The 27,030-nt window shown below is 39.4% G+C and overlaps 1 protein-coding gene across 5 annotated transcripts in view; it reads right to left on the reverse strand.

Moving 5' to 3' along the window:
• Nucleotides 1-27,030, reverse strand: part of FANCI (FA complementation group I) — a 105,303-nt gene that overhangs the window by 27,741 nt on the left and 50,532 nt on the right. For all 5 annotated transcript variants that reach the window (XM_058736602.1, XM_058736600.1, XM_058736603.1 and 2 more), the window contains exons 11-18: nucleotides 26,537-26,629; nucleotides 25,779-25,915; nucleotides 19,071-19,251; nucleotides 17,359-17,446; nucleotides 4,142-4,272; nucleotides 3,597-3,667; nucleotides 2,009-2,123; nucleotides 432-554 (exon numbers count right to left, since the gene is read on the reverse strand). In XM_058736602.1, the coding sequence (XP_058592585.1) occupies nucleotides 432-554; nucleotides 2,009-2,123; nucleotides 3,597-3,667; nucleotides 4,142-4,272; nucleotides 17,359-17,446; nucleotides 19,071-19,251; nucleotides 25,779-25,915; nucleotides 26,537-26,629 (939 nt within the window). The remainder of the gene's footprint in view (nucleotides 1-431; nucleotides 555-2,008; nucleotides 2,124-3,596; nucleotides 3,668-4,141; nucleotides 4,273-17,358; nucleotides 17,447-19,070; nucleotides 19,252-25,778; nucleotides 25,916-26,536; nucleotides 26,630-27,030) is intronic.

The following is a 27,030-nucleotide window of genomic DNA, read 5'->3' on the forward strand; positions in this document are numbered from 1 at the left end:
CTTTCACCATTTATTTCAGACGCAAGTTTCAGATTCCTTTTATCAGGTGCGGACTTTTTTTTTTTTTAAATGTTGATTTGAGAGTGCATGTGTGCACATGTGTACGTGAGCAAGGGAGGGGCGGACAAAGAATTCCAAGCAGGCTGTGCACTGTCAGCACAGAGCCCGATGTGGGGCTCGACCTCAAGAATGGTGAGATCATGACCTGAGCCAAAATCAAGAGTTGGATGCCCAACCAATGAGCCACCCAGGTGCACTTCAAATATTCTTTGATTCCTCACCTTAAACAACCTTTTGGCTAGCCATCACAAAACTACCAATCCTAACTGCATCAAGGAAGAGTGAACTGTACTTTTACAATCAGAAAAAACTTAGTAAAATAAAAAGGACTATTAGTTGGGGGTTGCTATATTTCTTCCACTCTGATTTACCTCATAAAGTATGAGTCGAACATCAGCCTGCTGGCCTAAGCATCTCCTCAAACTATCCATGATCTCAAGGCAAAAAGTTTCATTGGCAACAGAACTGTAACGGCTGTGAACATCCACATGGACCTGAAAGGAAGAGAGGCCAGTTCTTGTATATTTTACCAAATTAATTTTCACAAAGAAGGTAAAATGAGCCTGTGTTCTTGGTCAAAGAAACTTAAATTTAGCTTTCCCCATATTCAAAAATCATCAGTAGAATGTGCTAAGTGTCACTCTTATTCTGGTTTGGAGTAAGAATTTTCAAGCATTTCAACAAAATTAACTCTTCTCTATCCCTTAAGGTCTTTCTTGGCAATGTCAGGTGCTTAGGATGGCACACAGATGATTTCACCACTAGAATCCAGTAGTCTTAATATACTTGATTATACTTAAAAGGTCTAAATGCTTCCTGAAATATTTTCAGGAGCTAGCACAATCTAGCTCTTTTTGCTTCCACAAAATCCTCAGAGTTTTATAGGTAGGTAATGTTTAGTTTAGAAATGGACAAGACAAGGAATTACAGCCCTTGTTTTAAATAATAAATCCAGTAACTATAGACCAAGACTCCTAACCCTTACTACAGGCATCTCAGTGAGGTAGTTAATACTGACAGATCAAATCCTAGCTCTACCCTTCACTGCTTACACCACCTTGGGCCAGTCATTTAACCTTCCTCAGCCTTAGTCTTCTTATTAAGATGTGGATGATTTTAACAATACACTAATGACACCCAGTGTTCCTAATATTTAATCTGTGCCATACGTTATGAACAAAAGTTTCTCGGAATCACACTAGAGCAACAAAGGATTCCTAATAAGATTGTTTCATTAATTTGCTATTTACAAATCACACAGTACATAATTTAAATAAAAAAAAAAAAAATTTTTATTGCTCCAAAGTCTGAATTACCAAAATACTGTAAAAAGTCTTATTTTCTCAGATTACCAGGCTGTGCAAAGTAAATTAACTATTAAAAATGGGGATAATAATAACATCTAGACTCAGAGGATTACCAGGAAGATGAAATGACATAATAAATATAAAACACTTAGCACACCACCTAGCAGGACAAACCACAAATGCAAGTCACATTGCTAATTCAAAATTTTCTAGTAGTCAAATTCAAAAAGTAAAAAGATGCTGGTGAAATTAACTTTAACATTTAACCAAATATATCAAAACTATTTCAACATGTAATCGAAATTAAAAGTAACAAGCTATTTTCCCTTACCTCACACTAAATCTTCAAAATGCAGCATGCATTTTACACATACAGCGTGACTCAATTTGGCCAGACACACTTCAACCGAGCATGCAGTTCAACAACCACACTGAGGCTAGTAGCTACCGTGGTGGAGAGCACTGTCTAGCACACAGCAAACCCATCATTTTAAGTAAGTGTTAGCTGTTATCACTGCCATCATCATCAGACTCTGTTTCAGGGTCATTTGTACAACCAGAGCAGGAGAGAGAAAGAACAGCGTACACATCACCAACTTCTGCACGAATGCACACGACAACCCAGCGTTAACAGTCCTTACCTGGCTGGCACCGATGGACTGACTGCACTGGGAGGAGGACAAGCTGCCCAAAACCTTAAAGTTCTTCAGAAGCAGCAAAAACCCAGCAACCGCAGCTTTTCGGGCATCAAGCTGGCTAGCTCAGGAACAGACAGAGAAATAGTTAACCAACAATATTAGCTTCACAGGAATAGGCTTCTGGGTCAGAAAAAGCCAGTTACCTCTGTACAGAAAAGGAATATGAATAAGTAATGAAGCACGGAACAAAATAAAACAAATTTATATACTCAAAATAAAACATCAGCTGTTCACAGCAGTTAGCAGTAGAGGACCTCAGCTGATTTCTCACTATCTAGTTAACCTCATGACACGATCTATACTTTCTTCTATGTGGGGAACAAGAGTACTGAGAAGCTACACAAGGGCCAATAACTCAAATATCAAGTACTAAGTAGGATAGAAACGGCAGATTGTCTGAAGGACCACTTCCCTTCTTCGTAGAGGAGTATAGTGCTTGGCACCTTATAAACCCTCCATCCAGAAAAATGATACATTCATCTCACTGAGGCTCAATGATCAATTCATGGGGGAGATGTTATGACATACAAACCTTGGCCTAGCAGACATACCTCTGGGTAAGGAATAACAAAAAACTGTCAACTCTAGAAGAGGGATAATAGTATATACTTGCTGGTTGTTCCTCTGTATATCCACAAACACATTATAATAGAGTCAATGTGACATCAGCTGAGCATCTTAGGGGTGCCTGGGTGACTCAGTTGGTTAAGTGTCCGACTTGGGCTCAGGTCATGATCTCACAGTTCATGAGTTCGAGCCCCGCGTTAGGATTCTGTGTTGACAGCTCAGAGCCCGGAGCCTGGAGTCTGCTTTGGATTCTGTGTCTCCCTCTCTCTCTCTGCCCCTCCCCCACTTGTGCGGTCTCTCAAAAATAAGTAACCATTAAAAAAAAAAAAAAAATTGAGCATCATATATTTAAAGTACCAAATGTTTTCCACCTATTACTGGTCCCATAATACTTTTTGGGAGGTAGTAATATCATCTTTAGCTTATACACTAAGAAATAAAGGAAAAGAGATCAGGAGGCATTGACTAAGCCAAAAAATACCTGAGACCGCTTAACAATTTAGTCTACAATCACTAGACCGTAACTCAATATTCACTAGAGTGAGTTTCTTGAATATTTTCCTAATGAAGATGTTTTCCTTTCTAGAACTCTTGCCAGCTGGCACTGCAACCTTGTCCTGAAGATTATTCTAGGGGTGTACAGCAGAGTACCTGAGATCAGAAGCTCATATTCTAGCTCCACGAACCTCTGTTTGACTTCTGGAAAGTCACTTATCTTCTCTAGGCCTGAGTTTCCTGATCTGTATGGAGGAGACTGTAATAATTCTAACTTTACAGGTTACTTGGAAGACTGGATGAGATAAAGAACCCTGCACGTAGCACAAGGCTGTGCCTGATGAAAGCTGTTCTGTTGGGTTAGACATCTGCAGGACCACCGTGAACAGGCTGTACAAGGAGACGGCAGAGAAGATGGTGAGTAACCTTAGAAGGCACTACTTCCCAGGGTCTCACGGATTTTCAATACCTGGCAAACATGGCTTTCCGAAGGACAAGTATCAGGGAGTCCCTCACTGACATGCTGACCTTGAGAAGGGGCTGAAAGACAAAGAAGAAGCAGGTAGAAAAACCCCCAAGTTTATTAGCCTTTGCTCATTTCTACCCAAAACTGTCACTATTTGGCTCATATAAGGAAATTTGGTTCTGTTTTTACATACATGTTTCAATGCTTATTATACTTAGTAATATGGACAACAGCATACTTTGAAATACTAAATTTAAACTAATTGTGAAATGCCTTTACACCTATTGTCATCAAATTTCTAAGAGCTTTACAATTATCTCACTAACTTGACAACGAGTCATGGGAGACACAAGTGTGCCAGGAAGAAGGGGGTACGCTTAGAAACAGAGTCTCGCTCGGTGCTCATGCACTTTTAATACAGTTTTATGCTTCAAAATCAAGGAATACAGGATTTCTCAGACATTGATATTTATGAAGAATCACATCAGACTTCCATTAGGCAGTTCAACCTCAGTTTTGCCAAATTCCTTAGGAGTCTGAAGACTTACCTGCACTGCCTTCAGCAGCCCTTGTACAGTTTGAAGCGGCAGAAAGGATAAATAGTCAAAAGTTTCTGTGACTTTAGCAGAACAACTTTGAAGAACTAAGGGTGCGTACATGATGATATTTGAAAGCAAATCTGAAAAACAGAATCTATGGTGAGTTGTCTCAAAAACTAAAGATATTTCAAATAAATGAAAATTAAATATGGGAAAATAAATGATAAAAGGTTTTTTGTGTCTTTTGTCAAGTATACTGCAACAGCAATTTCTACTGATCCTATATACTTTTTCTATGGTCAGTGTAACTAGGATATACTTCTGAAACTTTCTTCTGTGATAATATTAAGATTATAAAAATCTATCTAAAAGAAGGGAAGAAATCTGTTACACTGTCAAGACAAGTAGCATACAGTATCTTCGTATTTCTAAGCTGAAGTCAGTATCTGTGAACTTTTATTTTAGTTTTTTTTTTTTTTAATGTTTATTTATTTTTGAGACAGAGACAAACAGAGCATGAACAGGGGAGGGTCAGAGAGAGAGGGAGACACAGAATCCGAAGCAGGCTCCAGGCTCTGAGCCCGACATGGGGCTCGAACTCACGAACCATGAGATCATGACCTGAGCCGCAGCCGGACACTCAACCGACTGAGCCACCCAGGCGCCCCTTAAGTTTAGTTTTGAGCGAGAGAGAGAGGGAGAGAACAAGCACGAGTGGTAGAGGGGCAGAGAGGAGTGGGGGGAGAGAGAATCCCAAGCAGTCTTCGCACTGTCAGCACAGAGCCCGATGCAGGGCTTGAACTCACAAACTGTGAGATCATGACCTGAGATGAAATCAAAAGTCAGACGCTTAACCGAGTGAGCCAGCCAGAAACCTAGCTACGAACACTTATTTTTTTTTTTCAAATTTTTTTTTTTCAACGTTTTTTATTTATTTTTGGGACAGAGAGAGACAGAGCATGAACGGGGGAGGGGCAGAGAGAGAGGGAGACACAGAATCGGAAACAGGCTCCAGGCTCCGAGCCATCACCCCAGAGCCTGACGCGGGGCTCGAACTCACAGACCGCGAGATCGTGACCTGGCTGAAGTCGGACGCTTAACCAACTGCGCCACCCAGGCGCCCCTACGAACACTTATTAGTGCAAGTATAGTATCGTCCTATAAGGAATATACAAAACCACACAAACATGATCTCTCTTCAAGAATTTTAATTAGGAGTCATAGAAAAACATATTTTGAAAGCATGAAAGAGATAAATAATGGGTCAACATCAAATATCTAATAATCGCAAACATATTTTATTGCCTAGCAAATATTAGAGAGGCTAAAGAGGAGTTCAAAGGAAGAAGAGATTATTATGAGTTGGTGTGCTTTAGAAGAGTGAAGAGAAGTATTTAAGCTGGGTTCTGAAAGAAGGCTGACATTTAGATGCACCAAGAACCAGAAAGGGCTACTAGATGTAAAGGGAAAAGTATGAGGAAAAAGAAGTATAGGGCATATTCAGAAAACGGGTTGGAAAATCCTGTGAAGCGGGGGTGAAGAATTCATAAAAATAAATAAGTGAAGTTAATGCTGAAAAGGCAGGATGGATCAAATTGTCAAGGACTTGAAAGGCCAGGATAAAGAGCTGATAATTTATAAGGAAGGTACTGGTGATTTCTGAGTGATAGAGTGGTATTTTAGTAACACCATGTGGTGGCATATGCAGGCTGACTTGCTGCAGAGAGGAGAGAGCAGGGAAATCAGAACCTAGGGCAAAAGCCTAAATGCAAGGATGTAAGGCTGCAAACTAGGCAACAGGTGGGAAGGAAGGGCACAAAAATGAAGACAAAAGTAACAGAAAAAATGAGAGAACTTAGGTACTAAGTTTGAGCTAATGAAAAGGAATTCCAACTTCTGGAATTTGGAGAGTCAAGCTTCAAATAATAGAAATATGAACAACTGAAAGGGGACTTTGTTGGAAGGAAACTGTATTGCATTTGAAGTAAAAGGAAAAAGAAAAACCTAAATGGAAATATCCAGCAGGAATGGGGGCACTGAACCAAGGAATGAAGACAGTCTTGACATAAAGATTTAGGAGCCATGTCCACCGAAGCCCACAAAAATAAATGAAGTCATGCAAAGAGGTATGACATGTACAAGGAAAAGAATGTGTAAAAAGAGGAGCAGACTTCTGCTTCCTACCATCGTGGAGAAACAGTGACTAGATTTATCCTCCCACTTTAAACAACAGTAACAAAAAGGGCCAAATTATATTAATAATTTTCAGACACTAGACAAGCAGTGCAGGGCCATGGTCCCCCAGAGAAGGGAAATAAATGGGGTATGCCTTAGAACTGCTCCATCTTACCGCCTAGAGAGTTCCTAGGCAGCAGCACAGAGAGGGGAAACTCCGAGCCCAGTGGTCTTCTCAATTTAAAGAGATGGAGGTGGGAATTCAAAAAGCCAAGGCAGCAAGAACTCACAGGGCAGAGTTCTAGAAAGGAAAGAGCTACACGGGAAGAGGGCCCTGGAGATGTGCGAGAAGCCCCCTGTGTATGTCAGTTGTGTTCCGGTAGGTGCATGATTGTGAGGAAGCTACTAGAAGCCAAGGGAAGACCCAGCAGCAAGAAGCAGGCAGATCTATTCTCAGAGGTCACAAAAGACAAATAATAGTTCACATTCACAACAACCACAGTGGAGACACCTCATAATATACAAGGTTCTATACTTAGGCATTTGTGAAACCTAACTAGCCTGAGATTAAAGGCTACCTGGTCTTGCTTAACACAACATAATCATCCAAATGATTAAATGTTTTCCAAAAGATTTAAAGCTCAAAATTATTTGAAAGAAAAAAAAAATCCATGAAATTAACAATGTAAAAATTCATAGTGTCTACTATCCAATCAAAAATTACAAAGCATGCAGGGTCTCCTGGGTGGCTCAGTCAGTTAAGCAGCCAACTTCAATTCAGGTGGTGATCTCACAGTTTGCGAGTTCTAGCCCCACGTTGGGCTCTGTGCTGACAGTTCAGAGCCTGGAGCCTGCTTTGGATTCTGTGTCTCCCTCTCCCTCTGCCCCTCCCCTACTCACATTCTGTCTCTCTCAAAAATGAATGTTAAAAAAAAATATTAAAAAAAAATTACAAAGCATGCAAGAGGTGGGAAAATTATGACCCACGATGAGGAAGAAATAAATCAATAAAAACAAAACAGAAATGCTACAAATGATAGGATTAGTAAATAAGGATATTAAAAAAACTAAAATAAATATAATTTATATGTTCAAAAAAGGTAAGGGAAGCATGTTAAGGAGAGCAAAAGTATGAAAAAAGATACAAATCAGATGTCTAAAGATGAAAAATTAGATTGCTGCACAAGATCTGAGAACTTTAAGTTATAGCAATATCAACTGTCTAAAAACAGTAAAAAAGACTAAAAAAGAATCTGTAAGCTATACAGGCAATGTAAAGCAGCCTATTACATATGTAACGCAGTATAGGGGTGGGAGGAGTGTGTGCTGGTAGGAGGGAGATGACAGAAAAGTTTTTGAAGAAATCGTATCTTGGGGTGCTTGGGTGGCTCAGTAGGTTGAGCATCCAACTCCTGATTTCAGCTCTGGTCATGATCTCACAATTCATGACATCAAGCTCCACCTCGGGCTCTGTGCTGACAGCAAGGAGCTCGCTTGGGATTCTCTCTCTCCATCTCTCTCTACCTCTCCCCTACTTATGTTCTCTCTCTCTCAAAATAAACAAACATTTAAAAAAAGAGAGAGAGTATCTCAAAATGTTCCAAACTTGATGAAAACCACAAACCTACAGATTCAAGAAGCTTGACAAACTCCAACCAGAAACATGGAGAAAACTACACTAAAGCACATAAATTGCTTAAAACCGTTGATAAAGAAAAATATATATATTATATAGAAAGGAACAAAGATATGAATGAAAGCTAACTAATTAGAAATGATGAAAGCCAAAAGAACAGTAAAGTAACATCTTTAAAGTACTAAAAGAAAAAAACAAAACCCTGTCAATTTGGAATTCTATACCCAGTAAAAATATATTTCAAAAAACTAACACTAAATTAAAGACTTTTTATGACACACGAAAAGAATTCAACAACAGCAGATCAGTAGTATAGAAAAAAAAATTTTTCTGAAGAGTTTGGCAAATATTTTTTTTCTATTTCCAGTCTTTTGAGGCAGACACAGGTTTACATAGAATGAAGTTGATTCTAAGAGCACACAAAAACTGAACACAAAGAATAAGACTAAATCCAGCAATCCAGAGTGATAGGAGTGTAAGACACTGAGCAGGTGCACTGGACAGAAGACTGACTGTTCAAGGTGGCTACCAACAGTCAAAGACTAAAGTCCCCACCCTGTAGGAGTACAAAGCTTAGTGTCTGAACAGTGGAGTCTATATTTGCTCCTTGAATTCTAAGCAGTATATGAAAGTTAAAGGCAGTTGGACAGAAAATAATACTGGATAGAAATCTAGACACAAAGGGAAAAAGCACCAGAAATGGTAAACACACGTGTAAAAGACATTTCTTATTTTAAAAAATTCTTGGGGCACCTGGGTGGCTCAGTCAGTTAAGCATCCAGCCCTTGATTTGGGCTCGGGTCATGATCTCATGGTTGGTGGGTTCAAGCCTTGCATCAGCACAGAGCTCTCATGGGTTTCTCTGTCTTCCTCTCCCTCTGCCCCTCCCCTACTTGTGCACACGCACACTCTCTCAAAAGTAAATATTTTTTTTTTAATTTTTTTTTTTTTTTTAACGTTTATTTTTGAGACAGAGAGAGACAGAGCATGAACGGGGGAGGGGCAGAGAGAGAGGGAGACACAGAATCGGAAACAGGCTCCAGGCTCTGAGCCATCTGCCCAGAGCCCGACACGGGGCTCGAACTCACGGACCGCGAGATCGTGACCTGAGCCGAAGTCGGACGCTTAACCGACTGAGCCACCCAGGCGCCCCTCAAAAGTAAATATTTTTAAAACATACAATAAAAAATTCTTGAAAGACACAATTGACTGTTTAAAGCAAACATAACAATGTAGATATAATAAACAGAGAAGTAAAATGTATGAGAATAGCACAAAAGTCACAAGGGCAGAAGTTAGAAATGGAAGTTATTTGTTGAGGTAGAATACTTGAAGGTAAACTATAGTAAGTTAAAGTATCATAAACCCTAAAGCAACCCCCCCCCCCAAAAAAAAAATTTTTAAAGAGAGGTAGAGCTAATCAAATTGAGCAAGACAAAATGGAATTTAACAAAATTTTAAAAAAGCAATCTAAGGGCACTTGGGTGGCTCAGTTAAGCATCTGACTCTTGATTTCAGCTCAGGTCATGATCTCACAGTTCATGAGATTGAGGCCTGCATTGGGCTCCACGCTGACAGCACAGAGACTGCTTGGGATTCTCTCTCTCTTGCTTCTCGCATACCCTCTCTCTCTCAAAATAAATAAACAAACATGAAAAAAAAAAATCCAAAAGAAGGCAGAACAGCAGAAAAAAAAGAAGAACAGATGGATAAAACAGAAACCAGCCAGATGATAATTACATTACATGTAAATGGAATGCCCTGATTTAAAGTTCATGATTATCAAATAGGATTGAAAAAGTAAAACAGGGGCGCCTGGGTGGCGCAGTCGGTTAAGCGTCCGACTTCAGCCAGGTCACGATCTCGCGGTCCGTGAGTTCGAGCCCCGCGTCAGGCTCTGGGCTGATGGCTCGGAGCCTGGAGCCTGTTTCCGATTCTGTGTCTCCCTCTCTCTCTGCCCCTCCCCCGTTCATGCTCTGTCTCTCTCTGTCCCAAAAATAAATAAAAAAAAAAAGTAAAACACCTTTGTACGTGGTCTACAAGAAACCCTTGCCAACTATAAAGACATAAGTAAGTTAAAACTAAAAAGATGGAAAAAATATACAATGTTGCCACAGATCAAAAGAAAACCAGAGAAGTTGTATTAATACCAAAGTCGACTTCAGGGGGCACCTTGGGTAGCTCAGTCAGTTAAGCATCCAACGTCAGCTCAGATCATGATCTCACGTTTTGTGAGTTTGAGCCCCTCGTCGGGCTCTGTGCCTCCCTCTCTCTCTGCCCCTCCCCAGCTCACACTCTGTTTTTCAAAAATAAACAAACATTAAAAAATAAATTCAAAGTAGACTTCAAAGCAAATACTCCCAGGAACAAAAAAGGTCATTTCATAATGATTAATGGGTCAGTTAGCTAAGAGGACATAACAATCCTAAACGAGTATGCCCCTAATAATAAAGTTTTAAAATACATATAGCAAGAACTGATAGAACTAAAAGAAACTGACACATTTATAATTACAAAGTCAGAGATTCAACACTCATCTTAACAGTTAACAGAATAATTAGAAGAAAATATGTAAGAATACAAAAGACTTGAATCATCTGACTTAACTGAGTTATGGAAAACTCCACCTAACAACAGAATACGTTTTCTTTTCTTTTTTTTTTTTTTTTAAACATTTATTTATTTTTGAGACAGAGAGAGAGCGAGCATGAACAGGGGAGGGTCAGAGAAAGAGGGAAACACAGAATCCGAAACAGGCTCCAGGCTCTGAGCTGTCAGCACAGAGCCCAACGCAGGGCTCGAACCCATGGACCGCGAGATCATGACCTGAGCCGAAGTCGGACGCTTAACTGACTGAGCCACCCAGGCGCCCCAATGTTTTCTTTTCAATAGCACACAGAACATTTATCAAACTGAACCATATTCTGAGAATAAAACAAGCCTAAGTCTCAATAAACTTTTAAAAACTCATGTCATAGGGGTACCTGGCTACCTCAGTTGGAAGAGCATGCTTTTTTTTTTTTTTTTTTTTGACAGAGAGGATGCAAGTGAGTGAAGGGCAGAGAGAGAGAGAGAAAGAGAGAGAGGGAGAGAGAGTTAGAGAGAGAGGGAGGGAGGGAATATCCCAGGAGGGGCAGAGGGAGAGAGAGAAGTGAGGCTCACCCAAAGTGGGTCTTGTACTCACCCTATGTGGGATTTGAACTCATGAGCCATGAGATCATTACCTAAGCTGAGTCAGACATTCACCGACTGAGCCACCCAAGCACACCCCCGCCTTTTTTTTTTTTATGTTTATTTTTTGGGAGAAAAAGTATACAATTCTTGATCTTGGGGTTGTGAATTGAGCCCCACATTGGGGGAAGAGATTGCTTTAATTAATATTTAAAAATTCATGTCATAGATAGTATTATAACCACAAATTAGAAATCAACAACAGAAAAATATCTGGAAAACCTCCAAATATTTGAAAGCTGAACATTTTTTTTTTTTTTGGTTTAATTTTTTTTTTAACGTTTATTTATTTTTGGGACAGAGAGAGACAGAGCATGAACGGGGGAGGGGCAGAGAGAGAGGGAGACACAGAATCGGAAGCAGGCTCCAGGCTCCGAGCCATCAGCCCAGAGCCTGACGCGGGGCTCGAACTCACGGACCGTGAGATCGTGACCTGAGCCGAAGTCGGATGCTTAACCGACTGAGCCACCCAGGCGCCCCTGAACAACATACTTCTAAATAACCCATAGGTTGGGGCGCCTGGGTGGCGCAGTCGGTTAAGCGTCCGACTTCAGCCAGGTCACGATCTCGCGGTCCGTGAGTTCGAGCCCCGCGTCAGGCTCTGGGCTGATGGCTCGGAGCCTGGAGCCTGTTTCCGATTCTGTGTCTCCCTCTCTCTCTGCCCCTCCCCCATTCATGCTCTGTCTCTCTCTGTCCCAAAAATAAATAAAAAATGTTGAAAAAAAAATAAAAATAAAAATAAATAAATAAATAAATAAAAATAAATAACCCATAGGTTAAAGAAAATAATAATAACTCATAGGTTAAAGAACAAATCACAAGGGAAATTGAAAAGTATTTGTAACTGAAGAAAATTAAAAACAAAATGTATGGGATATAGCTAAAGCAATATTTAGATGGAAATTTAGTTTAAAGCTCGTATTAAAAACGTTTCAAATTACTGACCTAAGCTGTTTCTTTTTTTTTTAAGAGAGAGAGGAAAAAGACTGTGAGCAGGGGAGAGGGGCAGAAGGAGAGAGAGAGCAAGAGGGAAGAGGATCTTAAGCAGGCTCTACACTCACCGTGGAGCCCGATGCGGGGCTCAACCCTGGGATCCCTAAGCAAAATCCAGAGTCGGATGCTCAACCAACTAAGGCACCCAGGTGCCCCAGTGACCTAACCTTCTAGCCAAAAAAAACCGCAGATTAAACCCAAAGCAGTAAAAAGGAGACAAAAAAGAGCAGAAATAAATGAAACTAAAAACAAAAAACAGAGAAATTCAGTGAAACTAAAAGCTGTTTTTTTGAGATCAATAAAATTTTGGGGTGCCTGGGTGGCTCAGTCGGTTAAGTATCCGGCTTTGGCTCAGGTCATGATCTCACGGTTCGTGAGTTCAAGCCCCGCATCGAGCTCTGGGCTGACAGCTCAGAGCCTGGAGCCTGCTTCAGATTCTGTGTCTCCCTCTCGCTCTGCCCCTCCCCTGCTCGTGCTGTGTCTCTCAAAGATAAATAAACATTAAAAAAAAAATTTTTTTTTTTTAATAATAAGACTGATGAATCTCTTGCTTCAGTGATAAGAAAAAAGACAACGCACATCACAGCTATCACGAATAAGAAAGGGGACATTAATATAGAACCTAGAGTCATGAAAAGGATATTCTCAACAACTTCATGGCAATAAACTTGGTAACTCAGGTGAAATGGCCAAATTCCTTGAAAAACATAAACTACAAATGTTTGCCCAGAAGACTGAGATAACCCGAACAGCCCTGTTTTATTAAAGAAATTGCAGTTAAAACCTTTCACACAAACGAAAGGAAACTTGGAGCACCAGGAAGAAAAAGCAATGTAAACCTCCAGGTAAATGTAATAGGCCACAAGTTGACACTCTTTCTGTAAAGGGCCAGACAGTAACCATTTTAGGTTTTATAAGCCATGGTTTAAATGACAACTGTTCAACTCTGCTGGTATAGTGTAAAAGCAAGATAGGCAACATGTAAATGACTGAGTGTGGCTATATTCCAGTAATACTCTATGTACTCTGAATACTAACTTTTTCAGAGGACATATTATTCTTTTGATTTTTTCAACCACTTACAAGACCAAAATGAACCCAAAGCAAGCAAAAGCTAAGAAATAAGAAGCAGATATCAGTGAAATTGGAAACAATGGAGAGAATTCACACCAGAAGCTCATTCTTTGAAAGATTAGTAAAACTGACAAGCCCCTAAGTTCAACCAGTGAAGGAAAAAAGATGCAAATATATCAGGAATGTCTTGATTTGCAGGTGACATGATTTCTATTTAGAATATTCTAGGGGCGCCTGGGTGGCGCAGTCGGTTAAGCGTCCGACTTCAGCCAGGTCACGATCTCGCGGTCCGTGAGTTCGAGCCCCGCGTCAGGCTCTGGGCTGATGGCTCAGAGCCTGGAGCCTGTTTCCTATTCTGTGTCTCCCTCTCTCTCTGCCCCTCCCCCGTTCATGCTATGTCTCTCTCTGTCCCAAAAATTAAAAAAAAAAAAAAAAAAAAAGTTGGAAAAAAAAAAAATTAGAATATTCTAAGGAATTGCCAAAAAGCAATTAGAATAAGGTTTAACAAGGTTGCAAGATACAATATCAATATAAAAAGGCAACTATTTCTACACGCTAGCAATTAATCACAAATAGACATTTTTAAAAATATCATGTACAACAGCAATAAAAATATGAAATACTTAGGGATAAATCTGACAAAAGATATGCAAGATTCACACTGAAATCTAGAGAGCACTGCTAGAAGAAATTAAAGACCTAAATACATGGAGAGCTATACTATGTTCAGGGGTTAGAAGACTCAGTATTGTTAAGATGATGTCTCCTAAATTGATCCATTATTTAAGGCAATCTCAATCAAAACCTGAACAAGTTCTTTATAAAAATTGACAAACTAATTCTAAAACTTATTTGGAAATGCAAAGGACTTATAGTAGCTGAGACTATTTTGAAAAAGAGCAAAGTTGAAGGATTTACACTATTTGATTTTAAAACTTATTACAAAGGTACAGCAATCAAGACAATAACAGATCACTGGAACAGAAGATTCCTAAAATAGACCCACATGTATATGGCTAGTTGATTTCAACAAAGATAGCATGCTAATTTAATGAAAAAAATAATCTTTTATTTTTTAAAAAATTTATTTAGAGACAGCACGAGAGCAAGAGCACAAACAGGAGAGGGGCAGAGAGAGAGAGAGGGAGACAGAGAATATCCCAAGCAGGCTCTGCACTGTCAGCGGAGTTCACGAACTTCAAGATCATGACCTGAGCCAAAACCAAGAGTCAGATGCTTAACAAACTGAGTCACCCAGGTGCTCTAGAAAAGATAATCTTTTTTTAAAAATGTGCTGGATCAGGGGCGCCTGGGTGGCTCAGTCAGTTAACGTTTGACTACAGCTCAGGTCATGATCTCATGGTTTGTGAGTTCAAGCCCCACATCAGGCTCCAGGCCGTGGAGACTGCTTCGGATTCTGTGTCTCCCCCTCTCTCTCTGCCCCTCCCCTGCTCGCTCGCTCTCTCTCAGAAAATGAAAAAACACTAAAAAATTTTTTTTAAAAATGTGCTGGATCAAATGGATAGCCAAAGCGGGGGTGGGGTGGGGAATGAACTCACACCATATAGGATTTAACAAAAATGGATCACAGATTAAAGTGTAAAAAGCTAAAACTATACAGCTTCTAGTAGATCATATAGGAAAAATCATAGTGAACCTATGATCTTGGGTTTGGCAAAGATTCTTTAATACATGACACAAAAAGCAGGAATTATAAAAAGAAACTGATACATTGATAATTGATAAAACTCTTCAAACAACACTGTTAAAAAAATTAAGTAAAACCACAGACTAGGAGAAAGTATTTGCAAAACACGTATCGGACAAAGGACTTATATTCAGATTACATGAAGACTTTTACAACTCAGTAACAAGGCAGCAAACAACTCAATTTTAAAAATCAGACAAAAGATTCGAACATACAAAAAAGGCACATGTTCAGTATCACTGGGCTCTGGGGAAATACACATGAAAACCACAATGAGATACTATCAAGCACCTATCAATGACTAAAAAAAAGTAACCATACCAAGTGTTGGTCACAATGTGAGCAACCAGCAACACTGCTGGCAGGAATGTAAAATGGTACAACCACTTTGGGAAACAGTCTGGCAGTTTCTTAAACTATTAAACATAGATCTCCCATATGATGCACCCATTCCACTACCAGGTTATCTTCCCAAGAAAAACAAAAGCATATTTCCTCAAAAAGACTTACAATGAATGCTTACAGCAGCTTTATTTGTAACAGACCCAAACTGGGAAAAACCTATATAACCTGTCCACAGGTGAGCGAATAAACAAAATGAGGTTATATTCACACCAGGTAGTACTACTAACAATAAAAAGGGACCAACTACTGATACATGCAACAAATATGGAAAACTCTCACAAGAATTATGCTCAATGAAAGAAGCCAGGCAAAAAAAGGAGTGCATACAGAAGGATTCCATTTACATAAGACTCAAAAATGGCATTCAATTTATAGACAGAAAGCAGACTAGACTGGAGACAGGAGGTGGGGAGGAAGAGTGAGATGGAGGAAAGAATTACAAAGGGACACCAGGAAACTTCTGTGGGTGATCACTGTGTTGTTTCACAGGTGCACACGTCATAAGTCATCAAACTGTATACCTTAAGTATGCACAGATTATGGTACTTCAATTATACTTCAATAAAGCTGTAAAGAAAGAAAAAGAGTAGAACAGTGTCAAGTACTGAACTTTGGAGAATCTTGACCCTTCAGGGTAGACGAAAAGGAATCACGAGAGGAGGAAGAGAAGAACTGATCACATGCAGGATAAGAAGCAAACTATTAGTTATCAGAGAACCTATCTAAGAAAAGTTTCAGGGAGTTGTAATGATAGAGAAATGAGTTGTACTGATAGAGAAATTAGGAAAGTCGGTGGCTAAGAAAAGACCAGCAGATTTGGGATTAGAAGATATGTATTAGGTTAGTGTCCAGCTCTGGATTTTGGCTCAGGTCATGATCCCAGGGGGGTGGAGCAAGCCTGGCACTGGGCTCCGTGCTGAGCATGGAGCTTGTTTGAAATTCTCTCTCTCCCCCCACCTCTGTTCCTCTCTCCCACTCTAAAATTAAAACAAACAAACAAAATACAAAGAGAGGAGTACTGAAGCCAGAATGTCAAGGGTTAGCAGAATGGGAGGTCAATGAGTTGCAGCAGGACAGCAATCATTGGAGAAGTAGTAAAACAAAAGGCAGAGTTAACGTAAGACAAGTTTCACTCATTAGTTATATGCTCCTTTCCTTCTTTTTGGAAAAAAAAAAAAAGTTTATTTTTCAGGCAGAGAGCATGAATGGGGGAGGGGCAGAGAGAGAAGGAGACAGAGGATCCAAAGAGGGGCTCTGCACTGACAGCAGCAAGCCCGATGTGGGACCTGAACTCATGAACCAGGAGATCATGACCTGAGCTGAAGTCGGACACTCAACCGATTGAGCCACCCAGGTGCCCCAGTGCTCCTTTTCCTTTTTTTTTTTTTTTTTTTTTCAACATTTTTTATTTTTATTTTTGGGACAGAGAGAGACAGAGCATGAACGGGGGAGGGGCAGAGAGAGAGGGAGACACAGAATCGGAAACAGGCTCCAGGCTCCGAGCCATCAGCCCAGAGCCTGACGCGGGGCTCGAACTCACGGACCGCGAGATCGTGACCTGGCTGAAGTCGGACGCTTAACCGACTGCGCCACCCAGGCGCCCCTCCTTTTTTTTTTTTTTAACGTTTATTTATTTTTGAGACAGAGAGAGACAGAGCATGAACGGGGGAGGGTCAGAGAGAGGGAGACACAGAATCTGAAACAGGCTCCAGGCTCTGAGCTGTCAGCACAGAGCCTGACGCGGGGCTCAAACTCAAGGACCGCGAGATCATGACCTGAGCCGAAGTCGGCCGCTTAACCGACTGAGCCACCCAGGCGCCCCTCCTTTTCCTTCTTGATAATCACAACAACATAGAAGGATTTATGTCTCACTCGCATCATAATCAAAGATACTGCATTGAACTACTGTAGCTTTAAAAACTTTTTTTTCCAGGACCAAAACAGTATTGACATTTACATGAATATATTCCCTAGAACTTTATCCACCTTCTCACAGCTCAATACCTAAGAAATGACTGATGGGACAGGATGCTCTGGTCACAACCCTGTTGAAGACTTGCTCGAGAATTTCTTGTCTGATCATCTCATGGATCTAAAAAGAACAGGCAATAAAATATTCCATGGTGACCTCCAGCTTACAGTTGTATCAATTCATGTTAGGCAGTATGAAAAACAGTCTGGATAGAAGTATAACATGACTTTATTTCAAAACTGTTTATTTATGAGAGAGAGAGACAGAGAGACGGAGCGTGACTGGGGGAGGGGCAGAGAGAGGAAGAGACAGAACCCAAAGCAGGCTCGAGGCTGTGAGCTGCCAGCACAGAGCCTGACAAGGGACTCGAACTCATGAACTGTTGATACCATGACCTGAACTGAAGTCGGATGCTTAACCGACTGAGCCACCCAGGCACCCCATGACTTATTTCAAAGACAGATATACTGTCAATCATCTGGAAAGATAGGATCACTCAATTCTAGCCTCACTCTGTGCTCAGGTGACTCATTAGCAGGGCAAACTACCATGTTTATTAACCTAAAAGAGAGCTCACATGAAAGTATTGCCACGTGTTCGGTTCAGCATCAAAGAGAACTAATTCTACTTAGGTATCCATTACATGCTAATACCCATATTTCTGACAGTATGCATGACTTATTTTAAAATTTAAAAGCCCATGAAAATTTCTGGAAATCTCAAAAATCTTCACCAAACCCTTCCTCGGTTTCTGGAAGGACAGTAGTCACCTTAAAAAAGAACTGTTTTCAATTTTCATTCAAATTCTTACATGAACTTGATTACTTCCAGGGACAGACTAATTTCTTTCAGACATCAAACTAACAACAGATTATTAGTAAATTATATTTTCTATAGATGCCTTGACAAAGCCAACATCTGTGTAAAACCAAAGGGAACCTCACTAGTTTTAAAAAACATTAATTTAAAAACAATATTGGGGTGTACGGGTAGCTCGGCTGGTTAAGCATCCAACTTTTGATTTCGGCTCAGGTCATGATCTCACAGTTTGTGAGTTCGAGACCTGCACTGGGCTCTATGCTGACAGTGTGGAGCCTGCTTGGGATTCTCTCTCTTCCTCTCCCCGTCTCCCGCTCCTGTGTGCTCATGCTGTCTCTCTCTCTCTCAAATAAACTTTAAAAAACATAAAAACAAAAACATATTAAAATCTTTTATTCTTTTAATCAGATTACTATTAAGAAGGGTCATTTATATCATCTAACACACAACTCTCAAGGACTACTGTATGCATTCACTTCATTATTCTGGATCAGAACCCTAGATTTACATTTAAATTAGCCCCCAAATAACATTTCCAACAGACACTTTTGGCGTGTAGCTACATCAATTCAATGTCAAGAAGATGATGTAGAGCAATCATTAGCAAAGTTGTTTAGCCTCATAATCTAGCTTTTGTTTTAGCTGAAAGGAAATGAATTTTTAAAAGCTGTTTCAGAAATTAAGATTGAGATGATCATTGTCATGTGGTAATGAATTAAAAAATAGAACTATTCTGAGTTCTTCAAAAACAGTGAACCAAAAAACATGATTCTTCAAGGTGGATGTTCTACAGTGACCTAAAAGATTTCTTGTATAAGATAAGAGCATCCAAAGAAGCTCCCAAACAGAAAATGATACAGGCAAACGCCATGCCCCATTTATAATTTCACAGAATTAGGAAATGGCTGCCAAACTAGGGTCTCACCTTAAAAGTTTCCAACAGGATATCAGCTCCCAGTTTACAAGCATGCTGGGTTGGTTTTTTAGAAAGACATGAGCTGGTTTCAATAGCTTTTCCATCAAGAATCTTCTTTGGCCCATATGAATCCATTAAAATGAAGCCAAGTTCTACCAGGCCCTGAGTAACATGATCCCAACTATGAACACTGCAAGAAAACAAAGCTTAGTTTAAAAAAAAAAAAAAAAAAAAACTTAGGAAGATACTTTACTTTGATATTCATTGTCATGTTTACACATTTCCTAAACTTGACCTGAATCATCAACACTATTCACATGAACCTTTTCTTCTCATGCATCCTTATGTCAGAATTCTGAATTCCTGGATGTACAGTGTTTCCACTAACAGAACACTGGGAAAATCCAAAAACTACAGAATATTCAAAAACATACAGACAAAACTGGAATATCTCAGTGTACTGACCATTATATGTTTCCATTCAAGATTTCGTAACTGGAAGTTAATTGTTGCTTCTTCTACTTCTCCTATGACACTAACAACACTTTAAAAAAATTTTTTTTAATGTTTATTTATTTTTGAGAGAGACTGAGCATGAGCAGAGGAGGCGCAGAGAGAGACACAGAATCCAAGGCAGGCTCCAGGCTCCAAGCTGTCAGCACAGAGTCCAGTGTGGGGCTCGAACCCAAGAACCATGAGATCATGACCGAGCTAATGTCAGAAGCTAACCACTGAGCCACCCAGGCACTCCAACACTAACAACACTTATATTCTATACATGCTTATAAATTTTCTCTATAGTAGAGACCATCTTGTAGTCCTATTTTTACTCATACGGCCTGGCATAAAACTTGCATTTAGAAGGCACACAGTAAATATTTATAGCAGGGATATTTGCGTTCATATTTATACATTCATATATTTATATCATATTCATCTTATAGTATGAATCAATGCACGATCTGATTTCAAAAGCATGAGCTAAAACTACAAATAACCTTTTGCGTAGCAACAGAATCCTTGGTCATTTTATACCATTTAATGTTACCCACTCTAGTGGAAACGATATGCTTATAGTAACATTTCTATCATTTTATCTACCTGCTAAACAGCTGCAAATTATAATACAGCATTAAAGAATAAAGGAGACAGTCGTGAACAGATTCTCGTAACATTTTGACAGACTTTAATAATATTCACTCTGGAGATCTGGGATCAAGATAATGGACTGAGCACATGCTCCAGGCTTCTCACCCCAAATACCTACAAATGATAGAGAAGATACACACACCTGTGTGCATATGCCTAAATACAGTGCATATATACAACCCATAACAATGTGGAAAAACAAGAGGCATTTTTGACGGACTAAAAACTATAAAGAATCCTTAAAAAAAAATAAAATAAAATGAAGAATCCTTAAAAAGTCAAAGAAATGTAAGGGCGCCTGGATGCCTCAGTTGGTTAAGCATCCAACTCTTGATCTCAGCTCAGGTCTTAATCTCAGGGTCGTGACATCAAGTCCCATGTTGGGCTCCCCTCTGGGCAGGGAGCCTATTTAAAAAAAGAAAAGTGAGGGGCGCCTGGGTGGCGCAGTCGGTTAAGCGTCCGACTTCAGCCAGGTCACGATCTCGCGGTCCGTGAGTTCGAGCCCCGCATCAGGCTCTGGGCTGATGGCTCGGAGCCTGGAGCCTGTTTCCGATTCTGTGTCTCCCTCTCTCTCTGCCCCTCCCCTGTTCATGCTCTGTCTCTCTCTGTCCCAAAAATAAATAAAAAACGTTGAAAAAAAAAAATAATAAATAAAAAAAAAATAAAATAAAAAAATAAAATAAAAAAAGAAAAGTGAAAAGTAATCTAACACGAGAACGAAAGATGAAGCCACTGACCACACAGTGCAAAATGAAGGGGTGGCTCCAAAAGCAGATACCAAGGGCAGATATGCCAGGCACTGGCAGGAACTCTGGGGCAACTTCTGTGACGACTGGCTGGAATCCCCCCACACGATCAGCTGGGTACAAAGCATCCTTCCCTGTACCTTCTTCCCCAACAGCTCACCATACGCCCCCAGTTTATGCCAAGAAGTGAGCAACACTGAGCCTGTTGAGAGGTGGGATCTCTGAGCGGAGGAGCTTTGGCCTAAGAGGCAGAGCAGCACTGAGAGTACGGCAACATGCTGCAGAATCAGGGAGGCTAAGTCCTGGCACCCCCTACCTCTATCCTTACATCAGAGGTAAGTTGTATTAAACAAACATGGCATTCTCAGACAAATCAGGGAACTCCAAAAGTAATAATGAGACGACCAATAATCACCACATGTAAGAAAAAAATACCACCTTGAAAGAAAAGTATCAAACTCAATGAAGAGAACTAACAACTGAGGTAAAAGGAACCAACAGAAGGAGATTTTAAAAGTCTAAAAAAGGGGCGCCTGGGTGGCGCAGTCGGTTAAGCGTCCGACTTCAGCCAGGTCACGATCTCGCGGTCCGTGAGTTCGAGCCCCGCGTCGGGCTCTGGGCTGACGGCTCGGAGCCTGGAGCCTGTTTCCGATTCTGTGTCTCCCTCTCTCTCTGCCCCTCCCCCGTTCATGCTCTGTCTCTCTCTGTCCCAAAAATAAATAAAAAATGTTAAAAAAAAAAAAAAAAAAAGTCTAAAAAATATCCTTAATAAGAATATTATAGCATGAAACAAAAAAACACTTATGAAAAATGAACCAATTGTCAATTTTAGAAATGAAAAACATGACTGCTGGAGTGTAAAATTCAGCAGTTAAACCTAAGAGTAAAATAAACAGAGCTGAAGAACAAATTAATGAAATAAGAGAACTAAGGGATTTTTGTAGAATTTCACATAAAAAGATAAAAATATGAAAAACTTCAAAGAAAAATTAAGAGACATGGCACACAGATCAAGAAATCCTACAGCTGGGGTGCCTGGGTGGCTCAGTTGTTTAAGTGTCTGACTTTGGCTCAGGTCATGATCTCACGGTTCATGTGTTCAAGCCCTGCGTCCAGCTCTGAGCTGACAGCTCAGAGACTGGAGCCTGCTTTGGATTCTGTGTCTCCCTCTCTCTCTGCCCCTTCCCTGCTTGTGCTCTCTTTCTTAAAAATACATTAAAAAAAAAAAAAAAAAATTCCTATAGCTAATAGAAGAGAATGGAGATAAAGGGAGGGATCAATCAAAGAAAGTAAGAAAAACAGAGTTTAAGAAAGACATGAATCCTTATAAGTGAAAGGGCATACCAAGTATCAAGCAGGAATGAATTTATTTACTTAATTTTTTTAATGTTTATGAGAGAAAGACAGAGCATGAGTGGGAACAGGGCAGAGAGAGAGGGAGACACAGAATCCAAAACAGTCTCCAGGCTCTGAGCTGTCAGCACAGAGCCCGATGTGGGGCCCGAACCCACAAATCGTGAGATCATGACCTGAGCTGAAGTCAAATACTCCACCGACTGAGCCACCCAGGCACCCCAAGCAGGAATGAATTTAAAAAGGAACTTATATAAATTGTGTTAAATTTCAGAATACCAAAAACAGAAATGAAGTCTTAAAAATTCCCATCAAGAAAATAAGATTATCTACAATAGTACAAAGAATCAGATAATCATCAAACTTTCATTAGTAATTCTAGATGCAAAAAGACAACGAAAAATGATTGTAAACTTAGAAGTCAAACTATTGTTCAGATGCAAGGGCAAATTGAAGACATTTTCAGATATGACAAGACTCAGATTACTATCCTTTATCTTTTTAAAAATTTATTTATTTATTTATTTATTTATTGAGAAAGAGGGGGAGAGCAGAGAGAGAGGGAGACAGAATCCTAAGCAGGGTCAGTGCAGAGCCCGATGCACAGCCCGAACTCAAGCACCATGAGCCTGTCACTTAACTGACTGAGCCACTCACGTGCCCTAAAAGTTTACAAACTGTATCAGAAAGGATTAATTCAAAAATTATATACTTATGGCATATTTCCAAGAGAAAAATATGAGACTCAAAAGAGAGAGAAACAAAGAAACCAGTCAAATTTACTATGATGCCTAAATAAGTGCTTATTAATAATAATCTTGGGGCGCCTGGGTGGCTCAGTCGGTTAAGCAGCCGACTTTGGCTCAGGTCACGATCTCGCGGTCCGTGGGTTCGAGCCCCACGTTGGGCTCTGTGCTGACAGCTCAGAGCCTGGAGCCTGTTTCAGATTCTGTGTCTCCCTCTCTCTGACCCTCCCCTGTTCATGCTCTCTCCCTGTCTCAAAAATAAATAAAACGTTAAAAAAAAAAATTTAAAAAAAAATAATCTTAACAAGAAGGAAGTGGAGAAACAATGTGTGCACTGAGGTTCTCATCTCGGAGAAAGCAGATTACCGTCCATTTGCTACAAAATATCTGTGACATAAAAGATTTCATACATGATTGTTAAACAGGGGAGTAAATATAATCTGGAAGTTGTACTGGTTCATATGTGATTTTTTTCCTAGTACACTAACGTTTTGCACCTTTAAGTATCTGCAAGTAAACACAAAATATATCAACAGAGCTGAACACAGCAAACCATGGAGGAATACAGGACTGTTCATAATGCCCCTTACCCTGTTTTCTTCCTCTTGGCTTAGGCCACTGCAAATTGCTATCTGTGAAGTGTTTATTGTATGGTTCTTCCCAGTATTTGTGCATCTGGTTCTGGTATCCAGAATTTAGCCTCGATACTCCCCTTACTGTGCCTTTCCAGGTTACTGCAACTTGTTTAAGTGAAAATCCCATATTTACTGTAGCAGAACTTTTAAGTTAAGAATATATTGGGGAAAAAAGGAATTTATCAAATGTCATTCTTTTCTATGGCTGAGTAATATTCTTGTGTGTGTGTGTATCACATCTTTTTTATCCATTCATCTATCATTGGACACGAGTTGCTTTCATATCTTGGCTACAGAGAAGTAGATAAAGAGAATTAAGAGGAACTTCGAGTTGTAAGTCACAGAGATGAAAAGAACAGCATAGGGAATAATCAAAATATTTTAATAATGCTGTATGATAATAGAAGATGAATATATTTATCACGGTGAGCACTGAGCAACGTACAGAATTGTCAAATCAGTGTAACACTGCATGTTGATTATACTTCAAAAAAGAAAAGAATACATTGGATTTTTTAACTAGACTTATGCTGATCATTTTACAATACATACAAACATTGAATCATTGTGTTATACATCTGAAATATAATGTTATCTGTCAATTATATCTCAATTAAAAAAAAATCAGTGCTTTAATTAGAATGTCATTTTATTTTTTTTATTTTTTTGAATGTCAAATACATTTTAAGTCTAGTCGCCTTATTTTCCCCACAGGTACTATCATTTTTACAGTGTTAATTTTTATTTTTTTTAAAATTTTTTTTTTTTTCAACGTTTTTTATTTATTTTTGGGACAGAGAGAGACAGAGCATGAACAGGGGAGGGGCAGAGAGAGAGGGAGACACAGAATCGGAAACAGGCTCCAGGCTCCGAGCCATCAGCCCAGAGCCTGACGCGGGGCTCGAACTCACGGACCGCGAGATCGTGACCTGGCTGAAGTCGGACGCTTAACCGACTGCGCCACCCAGGCGCCCCTACAGTGTTAATTTTTAAAAAGAGGTTTTTTTAGGAATACACTGTTATAACAGATATGCCAAAAATCAACACTAACCAAATACAATAGCACCAAAATGTGCTAAGTGGAGTCCAGAAATTTAATCATATACCATATAAAATTATTTACAGGTTAATTAACTGACTGGAGCAAGTATGTGTAAATAACCAGCTGGTTATTCTAAGGAGTCTAGTAATATTCTCCAAATGCCTCCTCACTCAGGTTTGGTCCTACCTGGTGGTAACTGCCCACTCCACCCTAACTATAGATGGAGATGCTTCCAGGTCCTATGGCTGGGACTCCCAGGAGGGCAGCTTTCCAGGAATTTCCTGGCTAGCTAATATGCCTGTATCTTTAGCCCAACTTGAAGAGAATGGGTTGGGAAAATATAGGAGATACAACCATAAACCTCAGGAAAAAAGAAGAATAACCAGAAACAGAGAAGATAAAGAAGCTTTAAAGTTTATCAATGGGTAAACCACCCAGAAACAATGGACTCTAGCCTGACATTTGCCTTATGTGCCAACCTCATGAAAATTCAATCTAAATCAGTATTCCCAGATGTGGAATGAGATCTACCTCAAATTATGACTTAACTCATAAAGCTTTAAAACTTATTTAATCCACAAAGCAAATATGACACAGTAAAGACTGTTACAACAGTTAATGTAGATCTTGAACTTAAAATAACATCCAGCATACCAGTCTTTTCAATTTGATTTAAAATGGATTTATCTAAAACTGTTAATTCAATTCCATCCATCAGCCTCAAACTTCAACCGTTAAATAAAACTTTTAATATTTTTTTTACTCACCTAAAAAGCCAATGAAGATTCAGGCCAAGAAAGAATTGCACCCACTTCAGTTCTGTATTCTTGTTATCAAGAGGCCAAGAAATCAAGCCTTAGGATTTAAGGATTTTTTGATATAGGAACAGCTCACTTGACCAATTAATTTTAAGGGATTTACCCTTGATATGTGGAGTCAATAGTTGTAGTCCTCAATTTTCTCTGGTGGGCCACAAGTGTATCAGACTTCATCTTTTAACACCAAATACCTTATGAACCTACTGGGGTTTGGCTTCATGAACTCACCTATTCTTCACCACTTCCAAGATCAAGGTTGAAACACAAGACCTATGAGGGACTAGATTCTGAAGAAATTTTGAGCCTTGGAGAAGCTGAAGATCCTTAAAGCTTTTTATAATTGAAGCTTTTAAAAGGTCAAACACCTAATGTAATGAAAAAAATAGCAAAATGAAGAAAAAATGATAGCTCATGCTATAGAATCTGTTCACGCTCACTGCCATACACTCATTTCCCTAAAATAACTGTTTCACTAAATGAGTAGGATACAAAAATTAGGACTTTCAATGGGAACTTGAGACAAGCATTCCTTAGGAGAGAAAAAGGGCTAAAATCAATACTAATACTACCCACAACCAGGGAACACAGATGAAAAAAAAAAAGGGTAAAGGATTTTATATTTTCGTCCCTGTCAACTAGCCTGTTCTCATTAATTTCAACTCCATCAAGGACAATTTCTTAGAAAGCTACAATATAATAAAACTGGTACAATAATAAAAAAAAAAAATACTAAACTTCCTACTGTTGTCACTTAAGGGACTGTGTGATAGGTTTCCACTCTTATTCCCACCTCACCATCTGGCTTACCACACCACAGGAGATAAAGATATGAACTAATTATCTGAAGAAGTCTTCAGGTAGCCCCCAGAAAACAGCACAGGCGCACATGTCTTATAGAGGAATGTGCTGCTAGCAGAATAGGCTAAAGAAGGGCTCTGTTACTCCTCATCAAATACAAAAGGAACCAAAAAGTCATCAATAAATACCTGTTCCTCAAATCTTTGTATTCTTGTTATAGAGAGCAAGAGGGCAATGCTGAAGGGACATGTATTATTACTGAAATCTCCTTGCTGTCCTGTCTATAAAGAAAACAAAAAAGAGTCATTATTTATAGTAATCTTAAAAGTATAACATAACCTATTGAAAACAATCTTTAAATGGATCAGAAACCTGTGATCAGAAACCTAGGACCTAAAACTACAGAACTTAAAAAACAAACAGTATCAGAAAATCTTTAAAACCTTGGATTAGGTGAAGATTATTTTAAAAAGCATAATTTTTATCGGAAAAAAGGGATAAACTGGACCTCATGAAAATTCAAAACTTTTATGCTTCAAAAGATACCATTAAGATAAGTAAAAGACAAGCCACAAACTGGGAAAAACACTTGCTAATTATACACATGGTAAAGGACTTCTACTCAGAATATATAAAGAATTCTTAAAATAAGACATGTAATCAAAAACTGACAAAAGACTTG

This window comes from Neofelis nebulosa, chromosome 7 (assembly GCF_028018385.1).
Source record: "Neofelis nebulosa isolate mNeoNeb1 chromosome 7, mNeoNeb1.pri, whole genome shotgun sequence".
Taxonomy (NCBI): Eukaryota; Metazoa; Chordata; class Mammalia; order Carnivora; family Felidae; genus Neofelis; species Neofelis nebulosa.